The sequence below is a fragment of the Seriola lalandi genome, unplaced genomic scaffold, assembly GCF_002814215.2.
Source record: "Seriola lalandi dorsalis isolate HSWRI2012SDOR001 ecotype SW California unplaced genomic scaffold, Sedor1 jcf7180002054735, whole genome shotgun sequence".
Lineage (NCBI taxonomy): Eukaryota > Metazoa > Chordata > Actinopteri > Carangiformes > Carangidae > Seriola > Seriola lalandi.
Genome location: NW_019525288.1, coordinates 456,066 through 470,488, shown reverse-complemented (window position 1 = coordinate 470,488; position 14,423 = coordinate 456,066). Strand labels below are relative to the sequence as shown.

General features: G+C 39.6%; 2 protein-coding genes across 4 annotated transcripts in view; both read right to left on the bottom strand.

Moving 5' to 3' along the window:
- Positions 1–62: 62 nt before the first annotated feature.
- Positions 63–5,100, bottom strand: lin7c (lin-7 homolog C (C. elegans)). The gene is made up of 5 exons (XM_023424356.2): positions 4,914–5,100; positions 3,480–3,598; positions 3,204–3,275; positions 2,817–3,026; positions 63–2,203 (listed from the first exon to the last, which is right to left on the bottom strand). The coding sequence occupies exons 1-5, from the start codon at positions 4,948–4,950 to the stop codon at positions 2,036–2,038; spliced, it is 606 nt and encodes a 201-aa protein (XP_023280124.1). The 5' UTR covers positions 4,951–5,100; the 3' UTR covers positions 63–2,035.
- A 3,148-nt stretch (positions 5,101–8,248) lies between these two features.
- Positions 8,249–14,423, bottom strand: part of bdnf (brain-derived neurotrophic factor) — a 14,191-nt gene continuing 8,016 nt past the window's right edge. For all 3 annotated transcript variants that reach the window (XM_023424310.2, XM_023424308.2, XM_023424309.2), the window contains exon 2: positions 8,249–9,675. In XM_023424310.2, the coding sequence (XP_023280078.1) occupies positions 8,845–9,654 (810 nt within the window). In that variant the 5' untranslated portion in view covers positions 9,655–9,675 and the 3' untranslated portion in view covers positions 8,249–8,844. The remainder of the gene's footprint in view (positions 9,676–14,423) is intronic.

Sequence of the window (14,423 nt, the reverse complement as noted above, 5' to 3'; positions counted from 1 at the left end):
GGGGGGGGGGTACTAACAGACAACCATTACATTGAAATTGTTGATGGAAAGGCAAAAAAATCTTGAATACTCACTTTTATTGTTTTCTACTCAATAATAGGTATTTTAAAGAAAACCATGACATGCTGACTTGTTTGATTGACATGTTTCATGTAGGATTAAGGTTAGGATTTGGACTTATCAATTAAGATTCCACATCATAAGATGCTTTCTCATGATACGAGGAATATCAGTATGATAGCTAAAGCTAAACATGCATTCTGCACACACTAATAAAGCCTTGTTGGTAAATGTTGTATATGTAAACATGGGAGGAAAGCCTACAAATACAGTATATTGAGGGTTACTGAAATTGGTTTGACAGTGGCCTGCTTAAAACCGAAAATCAAAACTGCCAATGACTGGTAGTATTCAGTAATAACATTACATAACATGTTCATTCTTATTTTAACATGATGTGCAGTTTCTATATTAAATACATACATGGGTGCCACTGACATTTTGGCTTTAATGGAGCAAAGACGACCGTTAGTAATAATAAAAGAAAAATGACAAAAATGTCTAGGTACTGTATGGCAATAAATATGTAGTAACACACAGGAAGGAAAATGTTCCAACTTATTGCTCTGCTAAATTATTGAAATATATGGGCTTTCTATTATATTTTGAATGTTAATCCTTATCCCAGCCGTGGTATTTTGTGTACAATTAACCTTTTAGAGATCTCTATGATACCAGGATATAAAAGTTCAAAAGTAGTTGATGGTTCATTTAAAACACACTTTTTGTTTTGAGTAAGATTCGGAGTAACAAAATGTTAAAAACAGACAGAAAAATAGACATGAATGATATGCCAATGCAACAGATTCACGACATGACGCCCTAAACACTGTGTAGCCTTGGTGAATATGTATTGGCCATATACAGAATGTGTGATATCAACATATGCCTTTTCATTCATCAAAACAATGATGAACGCTCACATTAGGTATTACTGTGACATAAAGAGATTGCTAGATATTATGAATGTCTTACATTGCTTTGTACTGTCACTAAATGATGCAAACAATACCAAAAAGCAGTTTCTAGCGAAGATTAAAGACAAATGTTGTTGAATCGACTTCTCATTAAGTACTCTACGTGGCTAAAGAAAAATATGACATTTAGTGAATTCCTGCTTTATATCAATACAAATGAACCAGACAGGTTTCATCTCGTGTCATGCTGACTGCATTCATGCTTGTGAAGTTTTATTACTTTGATAAAAGTAAAAATGTGCGTCTGCGTAGTGGCAGGAATTTAGTTCATGAGTTTCTGAGACCCCATCACTTACAGTACCTGCTGGGCTTTTTATAGTGTGGTGTGACATTAGAAAACTTAGAGGGTAAGCCCAGAGAAAAACCTTAAAGATAATATATCGCATTCAACTTGAAGTGTCCTTTCAGTGGTTTCCCTTATTAACAGACGTATAACTAAGTCTTTTCTGCAAATTCAAACAGTCATCATCTCCTCTAAATTAAATGATTTTGAGAGTAACAGTTGTAAAGCATGTACTAATTCCTGCCACAAGCGTTAATTACCTGACCATTAAAAAGAAAAAAAGAACGACACAGTACATAGGATGAACGTGTTTGCCCTGAGGCACTTGGTAGTGGCTGTGATAAAAGAATTAAAAACACTACCTTTCCAGTCAAAAGAGCTCTGTAGTTGATCTCAAAAGTTCTCAAAGTTGCATTCAAATTGTCAATTCAAAAATAATGCACACGTGTGAGATACCACCTACACTGACAATCATAATCATTCTAGTGTTCGTCTAGAGTCGTAGTGTCTAGTACAGTAACAATGGTGAATATTAAAAATGCTACAGAGAGGGATAGAAGCACAATATACAGTATGTGTGAGTGGTAACTAAAACCAAACTTGGGTATGTTTGTTATGTTTTTTTGGGGCAGGGAGATAAGAAAGAGACCGGCACAGATGGCCAGAAGGCTAGAGGAGGAGAAACATGGGAGTTGGGCATCAACATGGAAAAATCCTACTGGGGATAGTTATTCTGTTGCCGGCGCTTCGCTGACCTCATTTTCTCAAAGCGTGACTCCATTTCCTCAAGGACTTTAGGGGTGTACCTTACTACTAGCTTCACTGTGCCCTGAGCTGCTTTGAGGAGTTCCACAGCTTTCTCATGGTGCTCACCTTCAACACTCTGGGGCAAAAACAAGCAAAACAGAAATGTACTGTAAGATTTTATCACAGATGTATGACCACTGTTGTAAAGTTTTATTATAAGTTTATAATCAAAAAGCAATATACTCTTAAGCTCAAGATCTGCACGATATGTAGTAACTTGAAACAATGACCTCAGGATTTTACAAGTACTGGAGTGAACATAGTTTAAACATAAACCTGGTTCAACTTATCATAGAAAAAGACTTGTGTGGACATTTTTAATGAAAACAAACTAAGCAACAAAGTCAATTAGATGATTGTCTTTGGCTGATCTTGAGTATTTAACTACCTAAGCAGAGCAGCAACCACAACTGCTGAATGCTGTAGCTAATGTGAAAGAGCATTTAAGGTACTCTTTCTTTTGTAGACAAACTATTTTACATTTATATTCACTATTTCTCATATTCACTATTTCTGTGCATATCCTCGAGGCCAAATAAATATGTTGTATGCACCTGATCCACCTAAGCAGACTAGTATTGGAACTGATACAGATCCAATGAAACGGATCAGAGAATGAAATTTCTGTCAAGCTAAAGCTCAAATGTAACATCTGTGGAGTATGTCGTGATGCGGTGAATTCAACGTACCACTCCATTAACAGAGAGAAGCTGGTCGCCTCTCTTCAGGCCTCCGTGACGGTCAGCGATGCCTCCTGGGATTATCCGTGAGATGTAAATAGGTGAGTTTTGTTCCTTTCCACCCATTATGTTGAAACCCAAGCCTTCTTCTGTCTTGGGCAGTTCCACAACACGTGGATGTGAATGTCCCTCACTTGCTGCAAAAGCTGCCACAGTGGCCTACAAATTAACAAATGGTGGTATTAAAAACCTTTGTGAATATACTGTATTTACCACACTACACACAATGTGACGTGTTCAACTGGAGCACCTTTAAGAAACAAATAGTTTGAAATTAAGATAGGAAAAAGGTGTGCAAATGCTTGTTTATTAAAATGGTATTTGACTTGGGTCTACCTTAGCTGTGGCGTTGGCCCTGACCTCAGGACTGCTGTTGATGTCCACTGTTTCATACACATGTTCATACACCTGAAGAGACATTGTTGGACAATATTTCATCACATCCCAGCAACATCTGTCCACAAAACTCCAAAAACTGAAGAAAAAGTAATCAAACCAAACTCAAGTTTTTAAACACTTAAATTTAACGTCAGAAGAGGAGAAATGAACTAATGCCATCTCTAATGCCATAATGAAATGTTTTAAGAATAACACAAAGACTCAGTGTCTCACTTCTCTGACAGCATTACAGAATTCACTCTGTAAGACCCTCTGCAGCGCCTGCAGCTTCTGGGGAGGCACTTCCCCCGTCCTCTGGAGCTTATCAAGCAGCTCAATAGCCCGGTTAATATCTGTCAACAAAAAACACATATGTCTCCATCAAAGTTTTCACTAATTTCTGCAAATGGAGATGTTCACACTGGAAACAACTGCTGCCTGTGTGAATGTCAGTACTCAGTCTGCCCCAATATAAAACCAAGAAACTATGACTAAGCTATCAAATGTTTGGTGTTATCACTTAATAAATGTCTAAAATTATTTCCTAATTATTAAAACCAGAATAAATTTGCTGTCAATTAACATGTCTTTGATTAGTTTGAAACTGAATTTACCTCGACTTGAACTACATATGTTCCGGTTATAAATGCTTGTCTCTGTGGGGAAGCTCATCTTGGCTTACAGCACTGTTTAATACCCATAAATAAACATTGTTATTAATCTACATAACTCAATATGGCTATCCTAAATATATTAGGCTTAAGAACAAAATGATACACTAAATGATATGCTGCAACTTCATTAAGCAAATTTTATAGCCGGCATATCATTAACTCCTTGTTTTACAAATAAGTACACCACAGAGGGGATGGGGCAAACATTATCAAAGGCTCTGTAAAATTAATAAGCCATATACACTCAGTATGCTGTTCAAATTTTGCATTTAAAGTTTATTTTTGTTGTGTTGAAACTGTAATAAGAAAGAAAAGTCATTGTTCATTCAATCTGTGAATTGTTACTGTGATTAACTTCCTGCAACATATCAGTAACTCCAACAGCGAATTGACTGTTTCACATACATGTATTTATGCTTTTCTGCAGGCTAAATAAATGTTACATGTGTGGGGTGTTTGTCGAAATTAAAATCGGGCTTTTCTGTACTGTCTAACCACAGTATGTTAGCAGACACAGCGGCAGCTAATGCTAAAGGGAAAACTGAGGTTGAAAAAATTATGCAATATAAATATTTCCTCTTGTGCATCCTCGCTGCTAATGATGACGAAGCTAGAATAACAAAGTGTATAAATCTTATTTTTTGATGCTGCTATCATGAATTGAACCTTTAGCAAACCAGCTCGGTTAACTGATCACTCTCTGTTGTCACTAATATTAGCTAGCTAGCTGGTACGAAAAGTACAACAATGAAGGTGTAAAAGCTGATGTTACTTAAGCTCAGCGTCAAAAAATACACACAATAAAACAAAGCCATAAACATTATTTACTACCCGCAAGACATCGTCAACGTAACGTTACTCGACTAAAGAAGAATCTATACAATCCAAAACAATCACCAGCTGTATTCAGCTAATGCTAGCAAGCTAGGATAACATCTCCCTGGTGGCACAACAAATATTTCTAAGCTAACGCTAGCTAGCCAATTAACTTTACCTCTTTCCAACCGCACAGGCTCCCCAAGCGATGCCATTCTTGTAATGAGTTACTGTTTGATGTTAGATGGATATCGCGTTAACCAATAGATATGGAAAACTAAATTTGGTAATCCTGGCTAACGTTACGTGCGCTTAACTCAAGCGATAAATCAGATTAGCCAAGTTAGCCGGCTAGGCTAGCTGCCAGTGTCATGGTGCGTTCATGTACTCCACGTAAAATGGTTAAAGCCTCCGAACTCAGCATGTTATTTTCTCTTGGTGCTGGATGCCCGTGAGCCAACACCGAAGGCATCTTCCCTAACTACTTTGAATCAGCCAATGTTTTAAATTGTTTTCTCGGAATAATTCCAAAAATAAAATCTAAACCAAATCAACTAATTCAGAAGTAATTAACTATTTATCCAATACCTAATTTATTTGTGCATATATCACAATTTCATATATAATACATGTCACTATATCACAGTATCACCCATGGCCTATTAGAAAGTTATTTCTATTCTTGAGCATCATTCCTTCTTACACCTATAGTGCCTTTGTGCATATAATTTCTGGAATTCATTCATTCCCACTCTAAACGTTATATACTGCTGTGACTCAGGTTTAACTTCAAGTATAGAGAGTGGGTTGTGTAAATTGTGTTTACTGATGACATGGAATTTGGGGGGGGGGCTCATCCTTAAGTGCCTTGTGTTTAACCCGTTGGAGATCTCGTTGGCCAGAGTCCAGGAAAAAGGTGCCCACTGTGTCCCATATCACTATTTAACAATCACACAATCAGCAAAAAAATATGGGGTCCGATCTTTATTCATTTAACAGCTGTACTCAGCCTCTACATGGATGTTTTCAGCTGAAGGTTGTTACATTATATCCTTTATATTAGTGACAAGGGACCAGCCATAGGCTTCCTTGGCTGTTTGCTGATACCTGGGGTGATCAGTCTCGCTACTGTCCTCTATTGGTTAGCTGCAGCACATCTTGAGACTCCAGTTCATAAGCCTGTGCTGGGCTGCTGCTGCACTGCTCTCTGTGAGCTGAAACTTTCTAACATGATTCACTTCTGACCACACCCCAGTTGGTGATGACACTTTAGGGCTCTGCCCTTAACAGCTGATGAAATATACCAGCTGTGACATCACTGATTGGGGTGTGGCCAGAGGAATAATGCAATTGAAAGTAGCACCCACGTATAGTGGAGCTGCAGCAATTTTTGCCCTTTTTCAATAGGCCCATGGTTTGTTCTGTTAGAATGCATTTTTCATTCCTTGTTTTTCTTTCCCCTTGTTTTTGTCTTAAGGTTTCAATCATAGCGCCGACTTAAAGAATTACTACCCTGTACTGCGAGACCTATTCACATGCATGATTTATGATCACAGAAGACAATATAGGCTTCACCCTGGCTTCAACATAACTGGTAATTTCAGAGACACTTTGTTCATTACTTTAATAAGTGTATGATTGGAAGTTGACGTTTTCTATTACCTCAGCTTTGTCAAACAAAAATAGCCCAAGGCTCCTGCTCATGATAAATGGAGGAGATAAGAGTACCTTATCCAAAATGTGTCCCAGAAGGTTTGATTCATTGTCCTGTATTGTGAAGATGAAAAAGTGCTCAGACACGTTGATTGAATTTTACTGAATCATTCCAATTCTGTCTTAAGGTGGATTTTCTTTGAAGAGCAAGGCATTACAACGGCTTTTCTTCCCATAGGATAATAAAATGACTTAGAATCATGTTAATTCTTACTTAGCTTGTGTGGCTATGACAAGAAATCTCAGTACCTTTTATCGGAGATTCATGACAGTGGATTATTTGAGAGACTGTATGCTACTGTATGCTTGTCATCTTTCTCAAGACTCTCTATTTATCTTCAGCTTTTGTATAATAAAAGTAACTCACAGCATCTTCATCAGGCATCTCTGGAGGATCCAAATAAGCAGAGAGGAAAGTGGAGCATCTTTTCTCTCTTTTCTCATCAAAAAAAGTTTTCTCGATTCAGCAGTCTGTTTCCAAAATCTCAAAATGCCAGATCCGGTTCTCCACGGAGGTCACACTTACCTTCAGGTTGATGAGGAAGTAGCAAAATGAGATGGCTGGATCATATATAACCCCAATAAACCAGACTTAATTGAAGCTGTTGATGAAGTTAGTATCTGCTTTTTTATACGAGTACCTTATTGATCTGAAGTATGTCATATTGTGGGTCACTTTGAAAGTGTTTAATGATATTAAGATGAAAACTCAAGCAAATTTTATTGTTATCATACTACAACCTTAAACTATGGCCTCTAGACTTGGCAAGGAAGGGGTTCTCACTATGTAATGCACTGAGTTAAAGTCTGCTGGAGGGAATATTGATATGAAGCCGCAGCAGTCTTTTAACCCACACACCAAACCAGTTACCTAGAATGGCTTCTCCTTGTGATCAAAGTGAATGTGCTTCTGTATAAAATCTATGATGATTGTTTTTTTTTGTAGAGGATTTAAAGATGGGATTACCATGCAGTATTAAGTTGTTGGGTGTATATTTTTGAATGCACACAAATGTATGAGTGGGTGGATCCATCACTGTTACACCTAAGCGTGCTTCATGTGCACCCGTAGCCTACTTGTACTAGTCTGCACTTGTATGTGCAGGTGCTTTTCTTGTGATGGTTAAGTTCTTGTAATTGTGAAATATCACATGTGCACCTGGAGTAATAATTAAGTAAATCTCTGAACCCCTGTGTATAAACACCCAAGTATCAAAGCACATAGGTTTGTGTTCCAGTAACGTGCTGGTGGGGAGCAGGAAGTGGTTTAGGAGAATTTTTCTACTTTTTCCCCTCCTCAAAATAACACTGAGAAGCTGCTTGATATGCACTCTCTCCACCCGTAACGCTGTCAGCATTGCTTTTGCTAATGCATTATCCAATGCAGTGACTTTCTTCTACTGAAAACATATTATTTTCTTGCAGCCTGTAAAAATGGAAAATTCCATTGTTTGTTTATGGAGCAGAGTTTGAGCACTTGCGTGTGTGTGTATGTATGTGCCTTGCTTCCTCCCGGCCTGCCTGTCTGTACAGTAAAGTTTATCCTACCTAAAAATGCACTGTTGAAACTTTATCAACATTGATTTTGTTTTTCAGTTGCCTATAGTCATTTTTATTTCTTCAAATATTTCAGTTTAATATTGCAAACAACTTCACAACATACAAAATGAATAATATTAACCCAGAAACATGTCAATGAATAAATTTTCTATGTATATATATATGTGTATATATATATATATATATATATATATATATATACACACATATATATATATGTGTATATATATATATGATAAATCTTTTTATATATATCTCGTCCTCTGGTGGGGATAAAAAAATAAACAGCAAAGCTTTGACAACAGCACCTTGACATAGTATGTAATTTCAACATTACCTTGAGAAGTTTAGAACAGTAAACAGATAAATTACTTGAGAGGAAAATTGTTTTCTGCTGAATATGTAAACGGAATGTTTTTTGGTCAGCATCATATCCTTTTTTGTAAGTGGAGAATTTCTCAATTCACAATTGAAGCAGCATGCAAGCTTTTGAAGATGGAACTGTCCTCTCTCATTCCTTGCCTGTTTTTTTTCCTTCATTTTGTAATTCTTGGCAACGTAAACAAATCACAATGTCTTGAGGAATGTGATATAGTAATTTAAACTGGGCGCAAATGACTGATCAGATTTTTTTTAATTGTTTACAAGGTCATGAATATGTTCAATAAATAGACTGTAGTATCACTTTTACTGTATAAACTTCATCTTTTTTTACATGCAGTCCATAAAATTTTCATTTGACGGAATAATTTACCCTGTTATGTATATATACAAATAGATATTTTCTCTTTATTCTCTTTTTTAAACTCTTCAATAAAATCTATACATTTTATACACTATCTCCCTCTTTTAATGGTCAATGTGCATACACATGAAGTGTCTATCCTTATAAACCGCCAGCCAATCTTCTTTTTGCTATCCATGGTAAGCGCTCGCACGTAGGACTGGGTTGTCCTGCATTGGGAATTATAATGCCGCTTGTCTATTCCTCTGCAGCCTTCCTTTGTGTACCCCATGGGGTTGCATTTGGTCTCATAAAAGTATTGCTTCAGTTGGCCATTGGGGACAGGGACCTTTTCCATGACGGTAACTGTCTGCCCAGACATGTCTATTGCCGTCTTTTTATCCACAGCTGTCACCCACTGGCTAATACTGTCACACACACTGAGCTCTCCACGCCGCGAGGGATCGGAGTGTCGCCGCACCCTCATGGACATATTAGCGGCATCCAGATAGTTTTTGTATTCCTCCAGAAGAAAGAGCAAGGGCGGCTCCAAAGGCACTTGGTTGCTGATCATCACCCGCGAGTCGTACAGGTCGACATCCTTGGTCTCCGTGGTGACCACAGAGGACGGGCCCCCACCTCCCTGGCTCTTATCAGCCCCCTGTCCCAGCTGTGCCGCCTCTCCCTCCACCTCCAGCAGCTCCTCTATCACCTGCTCAAACGTGTCTGTGAGTGAGGGCAGTTCCCCGCGCTGGCCTGGCCCACCACCACTCTGTGGAGTCCCATGGCCTCGTGCGGCCGTCGCAGCAGCGCCCAAGTAGCCTTCCGTCCGATGGCCCCGCATGCCCGGGGCGTCTCTCAGGGGCGCAGCTCTCATGCAACTGAAGTATGAAATAACCATAGTAAGGAACAGGATGGTCATCACTCTTCTAACCTGGTGGAACTGGAGGGGGAAACAAAGACAGAAAAGAAGAGGGAAGGAGGGGGGAGAGAGAACAAGATAGTTAGTCAAAGAGCATTTTCAATGAAGTTAGCTTATTTTTGATCCATAATGCACCACGTAAGCCTCTACTCTTATTTACACCCTCTACTCTTTCTTTGTACGCCAAAAAGAGAGCCAGTGGCTTTGAAATAATCACAAAATGTTTTTTATTAACCCGATATTGGCACTGTGTCATCAGCGTTTTCAAATTGTTTGCAAACTGTAATCATTCTGTTCCTATGTGAGGTCTGGCTTTGATTTTTATTTGTTGGCAGCAATGTACAAAAGCTGTGCAGAGCATCAGAGAGATCGTTTATTATGAAAGATAAGATTACACAAATAGATGTCACTACATCCTTACAGGCTTGCTATTATTTATGAGCTTTTTTTTTTTTCACTGGTGTATTAAACTGTACAGTTTATTTATAGAATGTTCCAGGATGTGTAGTTTTATAATGGCCAAGCCTGTCATTCATCCCTCACTGCCTGACTTATTGAGTTGACTTGTCTGTTTTGAAAGCTCATATCTTCCCCCTCTTTTTTTTTCAATTTATAAAGGACATGCTGGATTTTTAATATACACCTGGAAAGGCTCTGTAGCCAGCGTGTTGACATAAGGATATGGTTTTGTTTGTTTTGCTTGTTTGAAGAGCTCATGTATCTTCTCTTGACGATGACATTACCCCATGAACAAAATCACCATTAGCAACACTCAGGGAACTTCCAGCATGGACAGCACTTACTGACTGAGTGGGAAATGCTGTGTTTGCGTCAGCTCTGACAAACACCGGTGCTCCAGTATTATTTATTAAAAGAAAAAAAAAAGAAAAAAAACGGGTCCGTGCTCCCAAGACAGGGTTTGATACTAAACCTTATAGTCATGAATGGGAAGCAGGAGTTTGTTGAGGGACAATGTTTGTATTTGGCAGGTGGATGGCGAGAGCACTGCAGGATGAACTAACAGGATGTCATGAGAAAACTGAATGACAGAAAGATGTGTCATCCTCCCCGCACTGTAAAGTACCAATCTCGAGGCTCCGGAGAGCTGCTCGCAAGATAAGCAAAGCACTGCCAGGGGAGAAAAAAAAAAACAAAAAAAAACAAAAAAAGGAGCCACAAGGAGCCAGGTGTAGCCGAAATACTGTACATACATCCTTAACCAGCGAATTGCCTGAGCACATATTCATCCCTTACCTTTGAGAAGCTCTAAGATTCACAGCAAATCAATGAATTGGTGGACATCCAACAGCCAGAGATATAAAAGCAACCATAATGAAAAAGAAATCTAGATCTTGCTTTCCACAGGGGCTCATTTAAAAATAGCCTGGCCGAGGCTTTGACTGCACTCTGCATGTCCCAACCTGATACAGGAAAACACGCCGAGCAAACACTCCACTGCCCCCACTAAGAATGGACACGAGGACCTTTACAGCAGGGAGGAGCAAAAACCCCACCTTAAAAGCATTTGTTTCATTCTTAATTGGTATCTGGGGCCGTGGCTGCAATTAACCAACACCACGGTGACTGCCATAGAGATATCTCGTCTAAAAATAGATGTGCTGGGAGTCTCACAGTCTCTATTCAGAATATCACATCCTTCTTCTTAATGAGCCACTCATTCCCCGAGCTCAGTGACGTGCTCCTCCAGAGTGTGTGAGTGTATGTGTTAGGGGGAGGGCATGGGGAGGGGCTGGCTTGTATGTGTTTGCAGGGAGATGGGGGTATTTTTCCTCTCACCAACTAAAACAACAATGAGGACAAAGCCAAGAATCAGGAGCTAATTATCAATGTTTTCATTAAATGTTGTTAATAAAAGCCTATTTACCATGCATAAATCTGGATTATGAACCCCTCAGCATTGTTAAGGTTTTGGCTCCAATAACCAAGAATTTTCCGTGAGGCTTCCCAGCACAGAAAATCATGTAGGTTTACAGGATTGAGGCCAGTCACGAGCTCTATGTGTAGGATGCATTTAGGCTGATATTATTATCAGCATCGCACTCAAATGGTTCCACTTCCACATGAGGGAAATGAAGGCAGAGGGCTGATTACTGTTAGGCGTCAAACTTCATGCTGGAAATGATGCAGACGAAGAGTGCTGCATCTTCCGTAACAGACCACAGGGGTAATATTGCAGTAGCAGGGGGTGGAGAGACTGCCAGCGTCATTTCGCAGCATAACAACCACAGATGACGTCTCTTCCAGGTCTCCATAGGGGAGAGAATGGAGGGGAGGAGGTTGCTGGGGGTAATGCCACTCAACAGTGTGCAACTGCATGCCATTCCCCCGGGTATCCTCACACCGGGAACAACAAATGATTTTATTTCTATCTCTGTGATTTCCTGTTTCCATCAGTACAATCAATATGGCTTATGCTCTCAATCAACATCCTGTTAAAATGTGATAAAGCCAATGAATCATTTAATTGCTATGGGACTGGTGGAGAAGCTCTGGCTTATATCTACTCAAGGCTAAATGTGACAACTGATTGGTTTGCTCTTGTTTTATACATCCAGTGAAGGAACATTTTATGTGCACTGCTGGATTTCGCAGTTAATAAAAACGCGGCTTGTGAGTTAACATAATGAGCAGTAATAATAAAGCAAAAGAGGGACTACATATGGAGAAATGCCTGAAAAGAATCTACTTTTTGGAGCCTGTGGACCAGTCATCGGTTAGACTATCTAACACAAGGAGGTGGTTGAGTAAAGTGCGGTTTCCTCCATCCAGATTGTTGAAAATATGCATTTTTAAAATGAAATTCAGGTACATCCAACCAATCCAGCCATGACACATAAAGTGTCTTCTAATGCATGGCCATCTAAATTCGACAGGTCTTTTGACTAAGAATGTAAATCATTTCCGCGCTGAGCACTGAGCTAATAACACGGAGTGGAGGGGAATAAAGCCTGCAATAACCACTGCTCATACACGCCTTCATACATGACAACACACCTAGAGCATGAAACACCCAGAACAATAGGAGCAGCTGAGTGTGTGGACATTGCAGCTCCAGATGACCACCTGTTCGTCTGCTTTGAGAGCACGGCTGTATGGCAGGGATATGTAACTTACCCTCACATTTATTCTTTGTGCCAGGTGGGGATTAAAGTGATAAATGTCTCCTTTGACAGATGCTGAAAAGTTTCTCTAAAGCATGAAAGGACTAGCATGGCTCGTATTATTACACATTCAGTAATGTTCCCCAGACTCCCTGCACATGTCAGCACACTTTATGGCTTCATCTTTACTAAGCGCGCATGATATCTTTACTGTTAGAAGGGAAAATAAACATCAAACAGGAGAGATGAAAAGAGGGAAATGTGCCCACTACATTTGAATAGAAATGTGTGACCTATAGCAACATTTGTTCTCTGCCTCAACCACTACTCCCTTGAGGGCACCCGTCTTTGTTCAATTCCTCAAGAACTGTGTCGGCTACAGCTATTTACCTAGCAACATGTTTTGTCACGTTCAACATGTATAGTGCACAATGCCAAATGTTCAGCTTGAATAAACCAAAACATGCAGCATATGATATCAAAATTTCTACCCAAGGACCCCTTGTTCGCCACTATGCAGCGCTTAAAAAACGCAATTAGAGTTGTCTGCAGTAATGGCTGACACATGTGGAAGCTTGCTTCCTCCAGATCTGTTTTCAATCTGACACAGTTTCAGAGCATGTTTAGTAATAGATGAGCATCACTAAGGGATTATACCTGGCCTCCAGGCCAACCCCGGCCACAGCCACAGAAAGCCCAGCATTCAGATAGCTGTTGAGTGATTTATGTCATCCAAATGAGCCTCTGCCTCCCTCCCACTGTGTGTGCAACAATGCACAATTGAAACAATACTGTAGGAGCATATACAGTTTAGTAAAACCATGACGGACTTTCATTTGAGGCTACATACGCATCCTTAAATGAGCAAGACTCTACTTTATCAGTGTTAATGAACTCTAAAACGTTGCTTTTTCTAATCAAGTTCAACAAAAGAAAGTCCACAGTTCATTGACACCCGAATCACCAAATCTGAAACCAAACCACATCAAATTACACCAACAGACCTATAGCTCCAAACTAACCGCGCTGCAGTTCACAACTATGTCCACTAGATGGCGTGTGAGACCGTGAAATAGTAAAAGCTCCTTCTTTTTCTCCCTCCCTCCACCTTCCTCCCTTTCCCCTCTCTCCTGTAGATAGATAGATAGATAGACTTTTTCTGGCACACACAACCAGTTTTTGTAATTGTAAATAGATTATAAAGTTCACTTATATGGTATTTAGTCTCAACTCTGACAACAAAATTGGCACTACTTTGCATTTTTTTGGAAAGTACATCATTAATTCATCATTACACCATTATCCATCCAGCCCTCGTGCACTGCTGAACTTATCCTCTTGGACAAGATATTTTCACGAGGCTGCCACAAATGAGCCAGTTTTCCACCACTCCATAAATGGGACTTTGCGTTAATCCGTGCTCATTTTGGCAAGTAATGTGAAGTAATACGGTGCGAACACACAACAGTGAGAAGTAGACCTAGTGTATGTTGGCCGACATAGCTGGGCGTTTAGGTCTCGGGTTTCCTATAAAGTCTTAATGAGTTCATCAAAGTTTTTTTCCCCTCCAAACACCAGTTTTTTTCCCCTGCCTGTTCACAGTGAAGAGGGGTGTGTGTGTGTGTGTCTGTGTGTTTGGGGGGGGGG

What these genes read in the sequence shown, in the direction of transcription:
- lin7c (XM_023424356.2), bottom strand. Translation starts at nt 4,950, where the DNA reads ATGGCATCGCTTGGGGAGCCTGTGCGGTTGGAAAGAG. An exon ending in TCTGTAATGCTGTCAGAGAA is followed by an intron (nt 3,276 to 3,479) that starts GTGAGACACTGA and finishes ATGTCTCTTCAG; the next exon opens with GTGTATGAACATGTGTATGA. An exon ending in TTCTCTCTGTTAATGGAGTG is followed by an intron (nt 2,204 to 2,816) that starts GTACGTTGAATT and finishes TTTTTGCCCCAG; the next exon opens with AGTGTTGAAGGTGAGCACCA.